At 57.0% G+C, this 15,389-nt stretch overlaps 4 protein-coding genes across 4 annotated transcripts; 1 reads left to right on the forward strand and 3 right to left on the reverse strand.

The window, feature by feature from the left end:
- BO86DRAFT_419561 (amidase signature enzyme) lies at nucleotides 1-4,340 on the forward strand (the record flags this gene model as incomplete). The annotated part of the gene is made up of 10 exons (XM_025675130.1): nucleotides 1-25; nucleotides 142-1,112; nucleotides 1,163-1,366; nucleotides 1,891-2,395; nucleotides 2,557-2,669; nucleotides 2,760-2,923; nucleotides 3,131-3,357; nucleotides 3,497-3,675; nucleotides 3,822-4,128; nucleotides 4,228-4,340. 10 exons carry the CDS (start codon nucleotides 1-3, stop codon nucleotides 4,338-4,340), a joined length of 2,808 nt encoding a protein of 935 aa, XP_025526977.1.
- A 206-nt stretch (nucleotides 4,341-4,546) lies between these two features.
- Nucleotides 4,547-9,177, reverse strand: BO86DRAFT_419562 (uncharacterized protein; the record flags this gene model as incomplete). The annotated part of the gene is made up of 4 exons (XM_025675131.1): nucleotides 4,547-6,157; nucleotides 6,284-6,575; nucleotides 7,160-8,883; nucleotides 9,007-9,177. The coding sequence occupies 4 exons, from the start codon at nucleotides 9,175-9,177 to the stop codon at nucleotides 4,547-4,549; spliced, it is 3,798 nt and encodes a 1,265-aa protein (XP_025526978.1).
- Nucleotides 9,178-9,631: 454 nt separating this feature from the next.
- Nucleotides 9,632-10,286, reverse strand: BO86DRAFT_314546 (nucleic acid-binding protein; the record flags this gene model as incomplete). Its single annotated transcript, XM_025668048.1, has 2 exons — nucleotides 9,632-10,079; nucleotides 10,144-10,286. Coding segments are annotated over 2 exons (591 nt in total), but the record flags the coding sequence as incomplete, so codon positions are not given.
- Nucleotides 10,287-11,489: 1,203 nt separating this feature from the next.
- On the reverse strand, nucleotides 11,490-14,385 carry BO86DRAFT_314703 (putative C6 transcription factor; the record flags this gene model as incomplete). Its single annotated transcript, XM_025668055.1, has 7 exons — nucleotides 11,490-11,777; nucleotides 11,833-12,543; nucleotides 12,594-13,370; nucleotides 13,427-13,458; nucleotides 13,513-13,735; nucleotides 13,790-14,204; nucleotides 14,261-14,385. The coding sequence occupies 7 exons, from the start codon at nucleotides 14,383-14,385 to the stop codon at nucleotides 11,490-11,492; spliced, it is 2,571 nt and encodes an 856-aa protein (XP_025526980.1).
- Nucleotides 14,386-15,389: the final 1,004 nt, after the last annotated feature.

A 15,389-nucleotide genomic window follows, 5' to 3' on the forward strand; every position in this document is an offset into this window, starting at 1 on the left:
ATGTGGGGACGGGAGTTCATCGATGGTAAGGGAAATCGTCGTTGTGAAGGCTGGCTGCTGCTGCTGCTCCTCTGCTGCTGCTGCTGCTGCTGCTGCTGCGACTGGACAACCACTAATAAACTCGGGGTCTCCCTTTTACAGACAGTTTGTACAATCTTCAATACGGCTACTTCTCCCAACATGCCACCATCTTCAGCCCCGGGGAGCCCTTCATCTTCAACGACATCGCCGATGGGCCCGCGTTCCACACCATGTTACGGAATCGCTACACGGAGTTCGAGGACCGGTTAGACGAAGCCGAGCCCGACGTCGCCCGCCAGCTGTGGCATACCCCGACGGAGCTCTTCCAGCCGTACTACGGCGAGACGATCGCGCGGTACCTGGTGTCGAACTATAAGCTGACGCTGTACCCGTACCACGATCTGATCATCTACGAGATGGGCGCCGGCAACGGAACGATGATGCGGAACGTGCTGGACTACATCCGCGAGGTGGACTACGAGGTCTACCAGCGGACCAAGTACAAGATCATCGAGATCTCGCCGGCGCTGGCGAGTCTGCAGCTGAAGAACCTGGTCGCGTCGGCCGAGTCGGCCGGCCACCGGGACCGCCTCGAGATCATCAACCGGTCGATCTTCGACTGGAACACGTACGTGCACTCGCCGTGCTTCTTCCTGGCGCTGGAGGTGTTCGACAACTTCTCGCACGACATCATCCGCTACGACCTCAAGACGGAGCAGCCGCAGCAGGGCGGGGTCCTGATCGACGCGGACGGCGAGTTCCACGAGTGGTACCGCGACTACCTGGACCCGGTGGCCGCGCGGTTCCTGCGCGTGCGCCAGGCGGCCGCCCGGCGCCCGTTCCCGTCGCCCCTGGGGCCGAAGTACATGCGCATCCTGCGGCCGTACCTGCCGGCCGCGGGCCAGTTCTCGCCGCCGGAGTACATCCCCACCCGGCTCATGCAGTTCTTCGACATCCTCAACAACTACTTCCCGGGCCACCGGCTGGTGGCGAGCGACTTCAGCTCGCTGCCGGACGCGGTGCGCGGGCTGAATGGGCCTGTGGTGCAGACTCGGTTCGAGCGGCGCACCATCCCTGTGACGACCCCCTATGTAAGTTCCTGGTTTCACGTCGTGAAGAAAGCTTTCTGACTGGCACGCAGGTCCAACAAGGATACTTCGATATCTTCTTCCCGACCGACTTCAACGTGATTGAGGACATGTACCGGGCGATCACCGGCAAGTTGACGCAGGTGGTGAGCCACGAAGACTTCATGCAGCGCTGGGCGTACATTGCAGACACGGAGACGCGGAACGGGGAGAACCCGATGCTGACGTGGTACAAGAACGCCAGCATGCTGATGACTGTATGAGTGAGGAGTGAGGGATTGATGAGGTGTATGATACAGATACCAAGCATGGCCTACTATCTGTCTTATCTCGGCGGCTACAGCACGGTATCCGGAACTCGGCAATCTGCAGGCGATAGATAGCTGGATAGGCGGAATATATTCTATGATTGGCGTGCTACCGTGGTTGAGGGTCTATTGTGACATAGATAGTGAAGGTGCTGGTGCTGATGCTGATGCTGATGCTGCCAGGGGTGGGGGATGCTGTGCCCAATCCGAGTGAATCGTTATTATCTCCTATCTTCATACTGCGGAGTAACCAAAGGACTCTATCAGTCGTTGGGTATAGCATCCATCCCAATGGCAGATACTCGTATAAGTGAGGATTCTTCTCCGCATGAACCCCGCTCCATTTCCATTGATTTCCCCTCGTTCCGAAACCATAAACTCCCCCTCCACATCGACTATACAACCACACCACACCCTTCCCTTCACAACCTCAACCCCCACCCCCCGACCAACGACACAACCAGACAATCAAGAAAACCGCCAAGATGACAATGACCCAAACCCTCCCGCCAACCCCGACCTGGAAACCCACCGTCTACGCCAAACGCCAGGCCCAACTCGCCGCCATCCCCGAAGCCTGGCGTCTCCCCAACCCACCCCCGACCCCCACCCCCAGCAGCACCGACGACAGTCCCCCAAAACAAGAACAAGACACCCTCACCACCATCCGCACCAGCGACATCCTCACGGCCCAAGAGCTCGCATGGACCGAAACGCCCGACACCACCACGCTCCTCGCGGCCCTCGCCGCGGGGCAGATCACCTCCGTGCAACTGACGACCGCCTTCTGCAAGCGCGCCGCCCTCGCGCAGCAGCTGACCAAATGCCTGACGGAGATCTTCTTCGATCGGGCGCTGGCGCGCGCCAAGTGGCTGGACGAGGAGCTCGCGCGGACCGGGCAGCCGCGGGGCCCGCTGCATGGGCTGCCGGTTTCGATTAAGGATCGGTTTGATCTCGAGGGGGTGGATACTACTGTTGGTTTGTTTTCCTTTCCCTTTTCCTTTTCCTTTCCCCTTCGGGAGGGGGTTTCGTTGAGGGGGCCCGGGGGGGCGGGGGGCATTGGGGCATGTGTGCTATAGGCTCAGGCTCAGGCTCAGGCTCAGGCTAATTCCTATGATGGGGTATGTGTGTGTGTGCAGGCTGGGTCGGACTCATCGACAAACCCGCCCGCAGGTCCAGCTCGATTGCGCGGCTGCTCGAGTCGATGGGCGCGGTGCTGTACGTCAAGACGAATGTGCCGCAGTCGCTGATGGTTTGTGCCTGTCCTGTCCTGTCCTGTCCTGTCCTGTCCTGGCGGGGTTGTGAGATGGTTGGCTGATCTAGTGCTGGGTCTGGGTGAAAGATGTCCGACTCCTACAACCACGTCTTCGGGCAGTCGATCAACGCGTTCAACCGCCAGCTCATCTCCGGCGGCAGTTCCGGCGGCGAGGGGGCGTTGATCGGCGCCCGGGGCAGTGTGCTCGGCATCGGGACGGATATCGGGGGCTCGATTCGCATCCCCGCGGCGTTGCAGGGGTTGTATTCGGTTTGTCCGTCGAGGGGCCGCGTGCCGTGGGATTGTTCTTTGTAGGTTCCTTTCTCTTTTTTTCCTGGGGTGGGTGTCTGGGAGAGTGTAGGGGAGAGTGTCCGGGATGGTAGAAGAAGGCTGACACAGTATGCAAGCATGCACCAACACTACATGGTGCCCCCCGTCGCCGGCCCGATGGCCCGCAGCCTCGCCTCGATCGAGCACTTCATGGCCTCCCTGCTGGCCTCGGAGCCCTGGACCCTCGACCCGGGTTGCATTCCGATCCCCTGGCGCACGGAGCTGGCCCTCAAGCCTGCCACCAAGAAGCTGCGGGTGGCCATCATCCACGACGACGGGGTCGTCAAGCCGCAGCCGCCGATTGCGCGGGCGATGCGCGAGGTGGAGCGCAAGTTGGTGGAGGCCGGGCATGAGGGTGTGTCCTCCTTTCCTTTCCCTTTCCCTTTCCCCTTCCGTTTCCCCTTCCGTTCAAACTACAACCCAGATGTCCAGGCTATATGCGCTTGACACCACCCGCTCAATCAAGCCATGCTAACCAGATGAGGGGAGGAAAGTAATCCCCTGGCCCGCGACCGCGCTACACAAAGAAGGCACCGCGCTGTGGACGAAAGCCATCCTCGCCGACGGCGGCCAGCACTGTCGGTACCTGTGCGACATCGTCGGGGAGCCGCTGATCGAGGGGATGGTCGTGGGGACGTCGGAGGATGAGTTGTCGGTGGAGGAGCGGGAGAAGGTACGGGCTGCCTGGCCCCCTGTTCCTATTCCTATTCCTGTTCCTGTTCCTATTCTATCAACATCAACCCTACCTTACCCCTTTCCCTTACCACCACCCATCATCCTCCCCCACAGTCGAAGACAGGTAGTAACGATAGGCTACAGCTCGAAGAAACGAAATACACCTACCAAGAAACCTACCTCGCGCACTGGACGACCAGCGGCATCGACGCCCTCCTGATGCCCGTGACGCCGTGGGTCGGCTACCGCCCGAAGTCCTGGGTCGTCAGCGCCCAGTGGCTCGGGTACACGGCGCTGTGGAATCTGCTCGATTACGCGGCGGTCACGGTGCCGGTGACCTGCGCGGATGCCGGGGTCGATTGTCCAGAGGGTAACAGCGACAGCGAGATCATCCGGGAGTGGAGGGCGCATGTGCCCCGCAATGCGTCGGATCGGTTCAATTATTTGCAGTGTGGGTTTTGCCTTCCCTCTCTTTCTGGTCATCTTTGGGGGGATGAGTTTAGGGTTTGGACTAACTGACTAACTAACTAAATAACTAACGTTCTTCCAGACGATATTGATCTAGTCAAGGATATGCCGGTGACGGTGCAGGTGGTTGGGGGCAAGTTCGGGGAGGAGAAGGCGGTTGCTGTTGCGAAGGTTTTGGATGAGGTTCTGAGGTAGATTCAGATTTCTGGTGTATGGAGTGGAAGTTGTATATGGATATCAACCTACATATACATACAAAGAACACCGCTAGTATGCGGAACTCAGATCACACAGGCGATGAAAAATTAGATATGGTGAGATATGGACTGCTACCGCTAGATATGATACAAACTTATCCCGTGAACATAAATACCCCGCTCCACCAAGCGCAACCTCAAGTCCTAGAGTTTCGCCTGCGGCTCACGCTCACTGTTATTCTGCCACGCAAACCCAATCTTCTTGCCGATCCCGGGCTCGACGATCACATTCACCACGGTGACCTGCTCGCTCGCGAACCCCTGCCGCGTCGCCGCGACCAGCTCCTCCTCCGTCCGCACGAAGAACCCGCGGCCGCCGCACATGGTCGCCAGCATCTCGTACCGGGTCTCGTACAGCAGACTCGTCGAGCGCAGGCCGCGGGTCCCGTCCGCGCTGGCCTTGGTGTCGTTCTGCGCCGTCTGGTCCTGCAGCGCCGTCCACTCGGCCGCCGAGGTTGTGTCCCCGTGGTAGATGCCCGAGTTGTTGACGACGAAGATCAGCGCGGGGATGCGGTAGCGCGCTAGGGTCTCGATCTCCATGGCGCTGAACCCGAAGGCGCTGTCGCCTTCGAAGGCGACGATTTTCTTCGGCGTCGACGCGCCGGAACCGCCCGCGGCTGCACCCGCCCCGGGCAGCGCGTTGTACGCTTCGTGCGCCGCGGCGATGTACCCCATCCCCACGCCCATCGTCGCGTACGTGCCCGCGTCCAGGCGCTGGCGCGGGTGCTCGACGCTGAAGATCGACCGCGAGATGTCCATCGTGTTCGCGCCCTCGGACACATACACCACGCCGCCATCGCCGCCCGCCGGGTGACTCAGCTCATCCAGCGTCGACTTGATGAGGTGGAAGGCCCGCTGGTACGTCATCGGGGCATCCGTCGGGGTCGGGCGGTTGGCCGCCTGGGCCGCGGCCTTGGTATTCTTCTCGATCGATGCGTCCAGCACGTCCAGGAAGGTTTTGTCAGCAGCACCGGCATCACCAGCAACCGGGGCATAGCGCCAATTCGCCAAGGCGGCGACCAGCTGGTCCACGACCAGGGAGATGTCGCCGACGATGCCCAGCTCGGCGGCGCCGGCGTTGCGGCCGATCTCCTCGGCGCACAGGTCGACCTGGATGATCTTGGCGGTGGGGGACCACTTGGGCGGCTCGCCGAAGTGGAGGATCCAGTTGAGGCGGGCGCCGAGCACGAGCACGACGTCCGCGTGCTTCAGCGCCGCGCTGCGGGCGCTCGACACGTTGCGCGCGTGCGAGTCCGGCAACACCCCTTTCCCCATCGGGGTCGGGAGGAAGGGCAGCCCCGTGCGGTCGACCAGCCGGCGCAGCTGGGCCTCCGCCCGCGCGTACGCCGCCCCCTTGCCCACCACCAGCAGCGGCGCCTGCGCCGTCTTCAGCAGCTGCGCCGCCTTGAGGATCAACGCCGGGTCGCCGCTGGCCTTGGGCGGCGCGGCCACCCGCATCGTCTCCGGCGGGGGCAGCAGCTGCCGACAGTGGTCTGCCGCCGCGCGACCCTGGATGATGTCGGCGGGCAGGTCGACGAAGGTCGGGCCCGGACGCCCGTACCAGCAGGTCCGGTAGGCGTTCTTCACCGCCCCCGGGATGAAGTCCAGCGACGAGGCGCGCACCGCCAGCTTGGTGTGCGGCGTCAGGAAGGAGATGGCGTCGAGTTCCTGGAAGGCGCCCTTGGTGATGGCCGTGGTCTCGGCCGAGCCGGCCAGCACCAGTAAGGGGAAGTTGTTGGCGGTGGCATTGCCGATCTGGTTCGGGGGAATGGCTTTGTTAGCACGAGACGTAGATAGAGGTCGTTACAGCCAAGAAGTCCTGTAGGAACCACGTAGATGACAGGGAGATGGCAGCAATTAGGCGCTTGACAAAAAACTCACCCCAGCCAACGTATGAAGAACCCCCGGACCTCCCACGACGAGACAGACACCGGGTCGTCCGGTCATGTACCCATAAACACTGGCGGCATAGCTGCAAGCCTGCTCGTTGCGGAAGGCCACGAAGCGAATGCCCAGATTGATGGCCTCCTCGGCAATCTCCACGACGGGAATTCCGACAATGCCAAAGATCACGGTGACGCCGAGATCGCGCAGCGTCCGGGCGATGATCTGGGCCCCGGTGACAGAAGCCATTGTGTTTTTGGGGGATGTGATTGGGGAAAGAGCTTGGCAGCTTGGCAGGATGGTAATTAATTAGTGTAGGGCTGAATAGCTAGTACTGAGTAGTAATTATGAGTTAAAAGGCTGGCTGCTCAGCAGTCCAGGGAAATGGTTGGGGTTGGGGGGGTTGTGGGGAACGATAGGCAGCGACGAAGTGAGGTTGTTAAGTTGTAACAATGCAAATGCCACAATCGGCCGAGGCACAACCATTTATCGGCATGACGCAACAGCCGGTTTCTTGCCCGAGGCAGCCATACAACACTTGCATGCCTATACCTATACCTATGAGATCGGTGTACTCTCTATAGAGGAGATGAACTCTCATGCACTCATGCACTCTTGATCATCTTCTGCAGCCGCACAACCTTGTATTGTATTGTATAGTCTTGATGTTGCTGCCCTCCTGCTATGCTGCTACCAATGGTATCTACCCATCCCCTCATTTCCAAAGAACATACATGAACTTGATCAAATTCAAACTCGCTATGCTTCCTGCCAGCAGAATCGTCCTAGAACTCGAATTCCTTCCGGAACACATTGACGTCCATCCCTGCTACGACCTGATCGGCCAGGTCCCGCCGTCCCATCTGGCTGAACACCCGCCGCAGCGTGTCGTACAGGTTGGTGCTTTGGTTCTGGCTGACGTGGAGCATGCGTTCCAGCTGTTCGTCGGCGATGCCCCCCTCGCCGCCGATGATCTCGCGCGCCCGTTCCCGACCCTCTTGCTCGACGACCCGGTGCATCGACAGGGCGCCCAGGAGGTGCTGCGCGGCCTCGGGGTAGCAGCCGATGTTGATGCAGGAGACGCCCAGGTTGTAGCGAGCCCGGACGAAGTTGGGGTTGATGTTCAGTGCCTGCTCGTACGCCTCGATGGCCTCCTCGGACCGACCGGAGTTGGCCAGCGTGGCGCCGAGGCGGTTCCAGAGCAGGTGCAGCTGCTCCTGTTGGTTGGTGGTTCCCGACTCCGTCGAGGCCAGCGCAGCCGAGAAGCAGTCGACCGCCTTGTCGTACTCTTCGGCGCAGTAGAACAGAACACCCAGACCCACCTGCACGTCCGGGTCCATCTGCTCACCCGACGGAGACAGCTGAGCAGCCTGGATGAAGAGGTCAGTGACCCGGTCGTGGAGCAGCTGACGATCCGTGAATCCAAGATCAGCGTCTTCTGATACATCCTTGGGGTCGATGATCTGCGGGTACTTGACGGAGAGCCAGCGCTCCAAAGTACGGTAGGCGGTAGAATCGTAGCCCTCATTCGTGTAAGAGACGGCCAGACCCATGAGCGCGTCCAAGTTGCCGGCATCGATCTTCAGGGCCTGCTCCAGAGCTCGGATCGCGGGCAACTCTTTCTCGTTCTGAGCCTGCGCGGTTCCCAGCATTGTCCAGGCCTGTACGTGCTGCGGGTCCTTCTGGACCGCCGCCTCGAAGGCCAGCGCAGCCAGCGACAGGTTGCCACCTTCCCGCATAATCTTGACACCTTCTTCGAATGGGTTGTTGACGTTCTGGAAAACATTGTCTTCCTCGAACAGGTACTCGCCTAGTTGCGGGTTGCGGAACCGCGTGTTGAGCGTCTCGAATCCATCCCAGTCGCCCATATCGCCCATGTGCAGGTTCTCGTCGATGTTGAAATCGGTCTCACCCTCCGCGAATTTCCTATTCACTGCCGCCTCAGCCTGAACTCTTTGCCACACGTTTTCAAACGCATCGAAATTCTCCTCGATGGCGGTGGTAGTAGTGGTGGGGACTGACCTGTCCAGCTCATTCAGCTCGGCCTCCATGGCCGCGTTGGCCGCATCGTCCAGCGTCCGGGTATCCGCCGTCTCCATCTCCGCGAACTGCGCCTCCCAGTTCTCGTCGTCGAGCTCCACCATCCGCCCCTTACCCTTGTCCTGCGTGACCGCCTCGGCCGGTTGCTGCTGGTGCATGGCCATCGGGCCGAAGTTCTGATGCATCATCCCCATCCCACCACCCATGCCCATGTAGCCCATCGGACGCTGGTAACCAGCCAGCATCGGGGACGGGGCGGAGGCGACCGCGGGGTGAGCTGCCTGGGGCATGCCCGTTCGACTCTGTTGTTGGAACCGGGCGAATTCGGCCGGGTTGAACCCCGCGGGGGCGTTCATCATCGGACCCTGGGAGCCATTGAAGGCGGCCTCCATCCGTGCATGCTCACCGGCATCGAACTCCGCCGCCCAGCCCGGAGATCCTGTCCGTTGGGGTGCGTTCTGGAACTGGTCCAGTTCACGTCTGAGTTGTTCCATCGCGAAGGGCTGGGGGCTAGCGCCCGGCAGCTGGCCGGGTTGTTGGGAAAATTCGTCCATCATCTAACACATCCGAAAGAGCAAGCATCAGTGGAATGGAACACACGGCAGTGGGCCACTCCCTCTTCCCCGCGGGGAGAGTGAGGAGGGGGTGGGGTGGGTTGGATGGAATCTGGAGTTACCTACCTGGTCCTGACCACCCATCATTCCTCTGGACCGCATGCCTTCCTGCATGCCTCCCGGACCGCGTCCGACGAGGCGATCACGCTGCAGCGACTTGTCATCTTGGACATGCTTCGTAAACTGCGTCAGCGGGTTTCCGGCTGTGGAGCACTCGGCGCCACCAAGGAACGACATGTTGTGGGAATATGTGCAGCGACCGCGCTATTCAGTTCTCACGTAGAATAGTTCATATGTATTGAGAATAGGATAAGAGAGAACCAGTGGTAGAAGAGACAAAAGAGGGAGAGATAAGAGGGCGAGAGAGAGGGGAGAGAGAAGGAATAACTGAGGAGACTCGCCCCGAGATGGGCTCTCTAAGCACAAAGACGTGGGGTTTCGGCGCGGCTTCGCTGCCGACCCGCGGACAGATACCGAGGCTCCCCGAAAGTCACGTGTGTCCTGCCATTTGGTTTCCGTCTGTCTACGCCCTACGTGATACTGAATACTGGAATAAGCAGGAAGTGGTGAATGGAATGGACTGGACGACATAATTTTGTAATATACATGAGAAAAATTAGCTTGATATACACTCAAGACTATTACACCTCAGTGTAGACCAAGTGGAATATCTGGAACAAAGCCTCATCCCCTACTCCTGCTGCTGCTGCGGCTGCTCCTCCTCCACCTGCCGCGAGTTAGGGTTGTTGATGCCCTTGTGCTTGGAGCTGTAGTCCAGGCGCAGCTTCTTCCCATAGGGCATCTTTTTGCTGAGAATCTCCATGGCATTGGACGCGCTCTCGAGGTCAACGAAGTCGGCATGGGCGAAGCCACGGGGCTGTCCGGTGCGGCGGTCAATCGCCACGCGCACATCGATGACGTTGACCACGTCGTTGAACAGATCGTTGAGATCACGGTCGGTCATCTCAAAGGGCAGGTTGCCGATGTAGAGCGACTTCGAAGGGGGCGACACCTTGTGCTTCTTCATGCCGTTCTGCGCGAACATGACGCTGATACGACGGCCCTCGAAGATCTGCAGGTGCATCTCTTCGATGGCACGCTGAGCCGACTCGATCGATTCGAAATCCACGTAACCGAATCTAAAGTGAAAGGCATCCCCCGGGTCAGAATCTACACATCAAGAACGGGAACTGGCGCGCTTACCCCTTGCTGATTCCCCGCTGGTCGTGGATGAGGTTCACTCTCTGTACATCTCCGAACTTCATGAAGAATCGTCTGAGGTCATCGCTCGTGACGTCGTAGAAAAGGTTGCCAACGAAGATGGTGGTCTTCGGCTCCGGCTCCTCCCGGTTGAAAGCTCCTCTGTATCTGCGGATACCAGATTCGCCATTGCCATCTTGATCCCGCTGGTAGAAACGTTGTCTCGGAGCTTCCGAAGCGAAAGACTCCTCGGAAGCAGCTTGCTCAGGCGCAGCGGCCTCCTCAGAAGAGTTCTCCTTCTGATCGGCGTACTGCGAAACAGCCTCGGCGATGCTCTCGTTGCTGGTCTCGGGAGACTGCTCGGTGGTGCTGGGAGCTACGGGCTTGTTCTGAGCATCGTCGCTGTTCCACCGGCTTTGAAGCTGAGACTGAACGGGTCTGCTGGCGAAAGCAAAGCGCAACGAGCTGGACGCGTTGGAGCGCGGTACAGAGCGAATGGCGACTCTGCTAGGAACAATCAACAGCCGAGAGGCTGCTTGGCGGAAGCAATACCTGAGTGAAAGCAATCCTGTTAGACAAATACTACCAATGGCAAATGGCACTGAGGAATGGACTCACATTTTGTGTTCAAAAAAATGAATTAATTAAGGGATAAAAAGTGATAGGAAAAGGATGAAGTTTTCTCAACCCAAGAATTTAGTGGCAAAAGAGATGCTTCGGGGAAATTGGCAGTAACGAAAACTTCCCTTATCAGACAGTCACGTGAGGGATATCAGCAGACCAGACCATGCCTAATGTGTACTCGACAATCTGCTGCGCCGGAATGAATGTGCCCGGCCTCGAGGATCTCCTGAAATGCATGTTGCATATTGCTTCAGATATAATATGAGGGGAATGACCGATCTAGACCCGAAAATAGTTACCTCTGCTTTTGCGCGTTCATCAGAGTACTGTACACTAAAACCTACAGACGAGAATGAACAACCGACAACAAGGAGATCAATTATAGAGTGTAGATGACTAGTATTTGCATGACCTATCATAACGTGTCTTTGCGTAATATACATCCATTCCTCAATCGAATATCCATGCCGATTCGATCGTAGGGCACGAATATGATGAATAGCGGTGAAAACGAACGAGAAAGAGCCCAGCCCAGACCAGCCTTTTGAGACCAACCGCATCCTATTCGCCATCCTGTCAAGCTGAAGATCAGTCCTGCATAAATTTGGAACACGACGCAAGTACATTTCACATGAAATGGAATCCAGATTCCCGGCCAACTTTTTATTCATTAGATGTAGTCAGATCCTAGAACGGCAGACACAAAAGAACTCGAACAACATCGTTTAGGTTCCTGGACCGCTACTTGGGTTGTTGAGAGGGGATGGGTTGACAGGATAGCCTGTCGTGGACATGGCAACATTGTTGCCCTCATAGCTGTTAGCATCAGGGGAGAACATATTTGGGCCACGAGGCATAGAACGCATGCGTTCCGGAGCGCTATTTTGTGTGGCTGGCAATTGGGCTGAGGATAGAGGACTTGGGCCCGGTTGTTGCTGTTGCATGTCTCCCGATGGCCACCATTGCGAAGGTATGTCCATTGCTGAACTTTGTATATAGGTATCCCAAGCATCCTTTGATTGTGGTCAGCCATGAATACTTTTACAGGGGATTGGTGTGTTAGCCTACCCAGTCCAGGTTCAGCTGCATATCGGGCACCTGCCCAAACATCGCGCTAAATGGCGAAGGGGCCCCCGGAATCTCTGCCGCGTTTGCAAAGCCACTTTGCATGGGCATTTGTGTGTCTGCCATCTTGTATGCAGGGTCGTTGAGGGTCAATTGACTCGAAGCCATGGGACTCATTCCACTGCTCAGGAGTCCCAATGTCATTGCGGCACTTTGTTTCTCATCCTGTGGTTCAAAAACCGGCGCAGACGCGGTATTACTTTCCGAAAATCCCAAATTCAGCTTGGCAAGCATCACTCCCAGAGCTCCGGCAGCTTTCCATGCATCGATAGTCTCATCACGAAGCTCGTCCCAGATTTCTCGGGTTCGTTGGAGCGCAGCCACCATCTCATCGCGACGTTCCTTAGTCCAGGAGTAAGGATCACTAGGGGTTCGACCCGATGCCTGGAGTTGCTGTCCATGATAAAGATCGAGGCAAAGAATGGTTGCAGCAAGCAGATAGTCGGAAGAGCCAAGTGAGGTTAGCTTGTTGTACCTGCTGCGTAGACGACCTGTGGGCCGAGTCTCGTCATGGAGCATGGATTGGAATCGCAGCAGTTCCATTGCAGAGTCCAGGCAGGTCCGCCTCGAGTAACTAAATCGAGGGTTCTCCCGTGCTCGTACAAGGTATTGTCGATGAAGCACGCATTGTGCTTTGTGATACACGCTCGCAACCTAGAGATGGTCAACACTGCACAAAGCATTTCAACAAGGACAGAACTTACTGCAAATCGTGACATAATCAAGTTTGGAGAGTCTAATGGGCAATCTTCGATAGGCCGAACGAGTAGGTGCTCCGGGATCAAGTCACGAGCTTGACGAAGCTCCGCATCAAGCTCCATCACTTTGTCGTAAGACGTTGCAGTCTGACAACGTGAAGTGTGCTCGCCGACATGGCCGAAAGTGTACGTCAGCCGCGCTTTCGCAATCAAGAACGATATCGGCGTCGGTTCATTTGCTGGACGGGAAGGCGGAAGTTCTTGACAATTCTCATCAAAGTCGTCATCATACAGATTTCGAGGGAGCTCAGTATCACTGTCAGTGGAGCGGATCATGCTCGGCAACCCAACTTGGGAGGAGAACAATAGGTCCGCCTGCCGTACAAAGGTCCAGACGCGGCGGCGCATCTCTCCTTGAAACGGGGTAATGTTGGGGAACATCTTGGAGTCACGATGGTAGCCCATCCTCATAGCCAAGCGCGCGATCACCCCCACGAGAACCCACACCGACACATCTGCTTCCCTGGTTTGACAGAAGTCACCATGAAGATGGAAGATCAGACTCTCAATGACGTACGGGTATGGTTTAGTGTAGTCAGCCAGAGTAAGACACTGAGCCACAAGGTTTCTGAACGTTCCAGCCATGTCCAGGGACTTGCCCCGAAATTCCGGGGGTTCGTCTCCATTGCGATGGTACGAAAGCATAGCTAGTCGCATCATGGCAAAAAGCATGCCAATCCATATCGTGCATGTCTGGGACGGATCTTCCCAATGTTTGTTGTACTAGCTGGGTTTAGCGATACGGTAGTCTTGTAGGGTGATGAACAGATGAGTCTTACCTGTGCCTGGAAAGTGGGCCCGTGAAGAATGTCTACTTCGGAGTGAGTACTGACATAAGGTGTATGCAAAAAGACGTCTGACTTACGTGTTGATGGGTCATAGCAGCTGAAATAGCGCGCGATCAGCATATCGGTCGTATATTTAGAAGGGAAGGACGACATGATTTCCGCCCGAGTCGCAGGTTTCATTGCCCCAAAGAGCAGAGCGGAACCTTGGACGTCAGTCGGAAGTTGGGTTGTCTTCAGCTTCTCGGTCTGCTCCTCGTATTGTTTCTTGTGAGTGGAGAAATAATTTCGGACTTCCGCAATCTGAAGCAGGCGTTAATCGCTTGACGATAGCTCTGGTGCACGCAGGCAACTTACATCGCTAAGGACCGATGCCCAATGTACCTCGCTGATATAATAGGACTTGTTGTTGTCAAACTTCATGATTCCAAACGACTTTGTGACCTGCTCGGTATCACTGTCCTCGGGGCCGCCAGGCGTTTCATCTTCCACATCTATATCGACCGTGTTCGGTACAGACCCCGTGCTGCTGCTACTGCCGGAAATCGCAGCCATGGCCGCTGCGGGGCCTGCGGACTGGGATCCATTAGTCATGAGCGACAGGACGAGGCTCTCAAGTCGATCGATCCTATTCTGCATATCATCTGGAGAGCTCGCAGCTGACGGCTGCGACACATTCTTTTTTCGCGCACCTGCTTGAGCGTACGAGCACGAAGTCGCATCACCCCGCTTGATGCAGTTTTCGCAGGGATGGGCACGGTTGCATTTCAGCCTGATGACTCCACTGTTAGCACAAATGGAAAGGCGGCAAGCGAGGCAGGTGCTTACTTTCGATGCCGGCATGGCGCACATGAGAGGGGAACTCGGTTTCTCTTCCTGATGACTCTGAATTGTCCTTCCGGGGAGAATGCGCCAGCGCTCGACGAGGTTGTGGATGGAGGTGTCGGAGACATATTGAGCTATATTATAACGATCACCTGCGAAACGGTGTTTGCGAGAGTGACTCGGATGAAAATGCGGAGAGGGAAAGAATGGCCTGTCCAGAGACGACTAATGAACCCGTTGAGTATCGCGTAGGATTTCGGCGCCAATATGTCTAAGGGGATTTGGTCCGGAAGTTTGTCCGGTCGACGGCGCAAGTTGTGATGGACAATATGATAAGACCAATGTAATCGGCGCGCAGCCCTCTGGAAGTCTGCGAGCGTAGCCAATACCCGCGCTGTTTATCAAGAGCCCTTATTGCACAACAATTCTCGATCCAGCGGTTGGATCGCAATAGTTGCGCTGAACGCGATCGAGCAGGCTTATGGTACGATCGAGGGGCGCGCGGCGATGGGCGACCGAAGAAGACCGCTGTCCGTCGTGGTTGAACAGGCTTAGAAGACACGGGCTAGTGTTAACTCGACCTTGAAAACAACAGCACAAAGAATCACGTTGCACACGGATCGAAACGACAAGAAAAGAAAGTGCCGAACAACGAGACGAGGAGGAGGCAGAGAAGAGATCCAATGAGGGGCACGATCGGCGAACTGCCTTCGCGGTCGAACTGGGGGAGAAACAGAGGCAAGCAGCCGGTCAAGCTGGGCTTATCGGGCTTAGTATTAAATTGGTGATAGAAAGAAGAGAGAAGAGCAAGTCCAGGTTGATCGTTCCGTGAAGAGGCACGTAGTTGGAGTAGTAGAATTGAAGGAAGGAACGACCTTGCGAAACAAAGGGTAAGTAAGGTAGTGGTAGTAGTAAGAGTAGAATAGGTTATTATCTCCGTTATCACCTCAAAGGCGGTCAGTAGGTAGGCACAGTAGGTACACACAGCTGACGTAAAGACAGTGACAGTCACACGCAAGTGAAGTGACAGATGACAAACTTAATAGTACGGAATATACTGCATCTGATAAACGGGCAGGTCGCAGGTCGCAGCTTGGCTGACAGAAAAGACAAGACGCAACGGTAAAATGGA

The sequence above is a fragment of the Aspergillus japonicus genome, assembly GCF_003184785.1.
Source record: "Aspergillus japonicus CBS 114.51 unplaced genomic scaffold BO86scaffold_29, whole genome shotgun sequence".
Classification (NCBI taxonomy): domain Eukaryota; kingdom Fungi; phylum Ascomycota; class Eurotiomycetes; order Eurotiales; family Aspergillaceae; genus Aspergillus; species Aspergillus japonicus.